General features: G+C 39.8%; 1 protein-coding gene across 1 annotated transcript; it reads right to left on the reverse strand.

Moving 5' to 3' along the window:
- Nucleotides 1-864: 864 nt before the first annotated feature.
- On the reverse strand, nt 865-2,502 carry LOC121964047 (lipopolysaccharide-responsive and beige-like anchor protein; the record flags this gene model as incomplete). The annotated part of the gene is made up of 4 exons (XM_042514276.1): nt 865-944; nt 1,309-1,477; nt 1,852-2,004; nt 2,394-2,502. Coding segments are annotated over 4 exons (511 nt in total), but the record flags the coding sequence as incomplete, so codon positions are not given.
- Between the last annotated feature and the right edge of the window lie 964 nt (nt 2,503-3,466).

Genomic DNA, 3,466 nt, shown 5'->3' on the forward strand with positions numbered 1-3,466 from the left:
AATGTATGCGTTTACTGTGGTTGCTTTATTTTAGTCTGAATTATTTATTATATTCAAACATTCCCTTTAGCATTGATGTTTTCAATACAGTTGTTTAATATGAATTTTTATTCATCTATTCGCCTGCTGTATGTTTTATTTGATTGTTTAGAGTTTTGAGAAAATGCCTTATGGTGATTCTACACTTTAAATAAATTGATTGATTGACTGATGACTAGATACCTCAATATTAATATTGTGACTATTTTGGGATAGGTTTTGCTAAGAAATTTCACAAGCAATAAAAAGAAGAAACAGTCCCAAGTAATGTGAATATGATGACCAAACCCAGAAGAACAATCATTGCTAATTTCACTCTTATGTGCGGAGATGGGGACATGAAAACTTTAAGTAATACAACAGTAGCACTGCAAACAAAAATCCCTGGCAATATCTGTTCTCATATCATAACATCTCATCAATACACTGTATATCCAGGCTTTTTATTGCTCTATTTAAAGAGTAGGAATGTTCAGATGTATTTTCATCTAAATCCATTTAAATAAAATCTTTCCAGTTTGTAAATATGTTAATGTCTTTTGAGGAATGAAAAAAAATCAAGTATCAACATATATTATAAAGTGCACTGCAAATTATTTAGCAATAGAAATAAGCATAATGCTCTTAAGTATAATGCATATTGTTGGTGCCATCAACAATCAGGCTGCAACTCAACAAGTCAGAGAGCCCCAGCAAAAACTAAACATATCTGACTGATAAAACTGATGGAACGGCAGGTAGACATAATTTTGGCATTCAAATGAGTCATTGCAAGTCTATTTTTGTTGGGGATGGGGGGTGATGGATTTAGCATTGTGAACATACCTTCATTATGAGTTGCTTGACAAACAACAACAGAAAGGCGCGCAAAGAAAGGATCTCCTTCTGGTTGGGCCTTGGACCATCTGAAAACCCAAAAAGCAATCAAAAGCTGATGAAAACAGCTAATAAATGAGCGACATGATACGAGAGTACAAAGGAAGAAATTCAAAATGTTTAATCATTTTTTCCTTTAAAAGCAAAGTTTTACACCTGATTTATCACTTAGGGGGCCTGAACTGATAAAATGTGGGTGTTGGTGCAGTGTGTGTTTGTGTAAATGCATGTCCACATTTCTGCGTGCATGTGAAATCTGCTTTTACATACATCATCTCTACATATATTTGAAAGAAGTGCCAGGAGAGGAACGGGAAGGCCATACATCAGTAGTGTGCCATTACTGCATAGCATTATACTTTATATACAGCATATTTTTGTGTTCATCCTTACCAACGCCTTTGGGCACAACTCCACTGCGGTCCTGCGGGTTGATAACCCAGTAGTAGTATTTCAGCGTGTGCATGACCTGCAGTACAGTGCCCACCCTGCGAATGGTGTTGTAGATGGTCACTGTGCTGATGAACTCTGTTGCCAGGTAGGTGTAGAGTGTCAGTTGCACCTGTAAAAAAAGGAGCACATATGAAAACACACATATTAAAAGTGTGAGTGGAAAAATCCGGTTTTAGAGTGTCCTAGCTTCTGAGCCTCTGAGGGTTGTAGGCAAGCCGTTCTCATTTAAATAGCAGTCAGTGAGTCACAGGTAGAGGGATAACCTTGAACTCTGAGCTGAACCCTGAAACACTGAAAATAAAAAGTAGGGCAAGACTATGCAGAGCAAGAGAGTGTGATTATGGTTGTGCAGGTCTGTGTGAGTGTGCACGTCGGCACAGTAGAAACCTCCATGTGTGCGCTCCATCTACATTTCTCCAACTTTACCCATGTACCTAAATGCATGAGAATAAGCTGCTGTGTATAGGTGTGTGTTCACGTTACCTTGGCAGGGGCATGGATCCAGATGGCGGGGTTGAACAGAATGTGATCACACAGCTGCTTGAGCAGCAAGATGCCATTCTGCAAGTTGCTAAGGTATCTGGAAAAGGCCAGCACAATGTCCAGGACGGGCCGTGTCACATGCACCTTGGAAGACTGGAGCACAGACAGGAAGACAGAAAATGCCACAATAGGAGGTAAAAAAAAAGGGAGAAATGTCAGTCAGAGGAGTCAAAGATCTGGAGAGCAGAAAGAGGTGAATGAGGTACAACACAGAAAGGGGAGGGAGAGGACACATGCAGAGAAAGACGAGGAGGAGCTCCTCTTCTGCCTAACAAGCACACAAGCCAGCTGTGACCTCCAAATACAGCTGAGGGAAAACAAAGTCTGTCTCATATTAAGTGCTGGTGTTGGTGTTTGTGGCGTTAAGGGAGTCAAGATCAGCCTTATTACAACACTGGGTTCATTACATGCAGTTACCGGTATAGGAGGGTTTCTCTCTCGTGTATTTCTTTGCCAGCTGAGTCAATTTGTTTTTGTCTCACCTTCTCCAAAGTGTAGCCAATGACGAGAAAGCCTTTGCAGGCCAGGACCTGCTCTTGCATAGCCACTGAGTTCTTCAAGAGCTCCATCACAAAGGACAGCAAAGTGCAGCTAAGTGGCCCACAGACAGACACAGACAGACAGACAGTCGGTGACACAGAGAGAGAGCGTCAGTTAGACAGTGATAATAATCTATGTAAGCTGCTGACAAAGCCCTGACTGTGAAGGGCATATCCTACATGAAATGTGATTGAATGAGGGTGTCGTGTCCCCATTGTGTAAGGAGGACAGATTCTAGTGAGCATCACCTTGAGGGCAGCGGATACAACAACGTTGCAAATTCATAAGCAAGATGGCCTCAGAGCTTGGCTACAGCCAAGTTGAAAACATAAAACCTAATTTGCGATTGATTTTAAACACTAATTGTGGGTCCCTTTTTGACAGTGATATCACTTAATATTACATGCAGGCACAAACATTTGTTGACAGATAGTGGTGTTAGCTGAAAAGCCAATGGTAATGGCCTAAAAATAATCGAATAATAGAGTGGTGTACCTCATCTGTGTACCAGCGATTAAGGGACTGATATTGTAAACTTTATTTTGGATCAGGTTGTAATCCAAATAATTATTTACCTGAGCATTCAGCTCCTTGACAGGAATGCAAGGGGAAATATTGAGTCCAATATCACCTTAAAATATAGTAAAAAATGTCTAATACAGAGTCTAATTATCTCACATATAGTATTTTCTTTCCAAAGTACTGTATTCAAAAGGGTTAATCCAGCAATTTCCTGTTGTACAGTCTGTAGACAGCACAGATACTGATTTTTATATTTTTTAAGTTAAAACAAAAGCAGCAGAGTCAGAGACATCCTGATTTCTAGTCTCTATGGGTGAAATTCTAAAAATACTACAGTTTATATATCCCATGATGCAGCATGACAGCGTGTTTTCTTACTCCCCCCCTTAAATTAATACAATTTCCTTGTACATAAAATGAAGATGAGTGAGTCGTCATAGGTTGCAATGGGATAATCAGTTTTGAGCACTGTCAGTAGTAAGTACCACAAAAG

The sequence above is a fragment of the Plectropomus leopardus genome, unplaced genomic scaffold, assembly GCF_008729295.1.
Source record: "Plectropomus leopardus isolate mb unplaced genomic scaffold, YSFRI_Pleo_2.0 unplaced_scaffold13810, whole genome shotgun sequence".
Lineage (NCBI taxonomy): Eukaryota > Metazoa > Chordata > Actinopteri > Perciformes > Serranidae > Plectropomus > Plectropomus leopardus.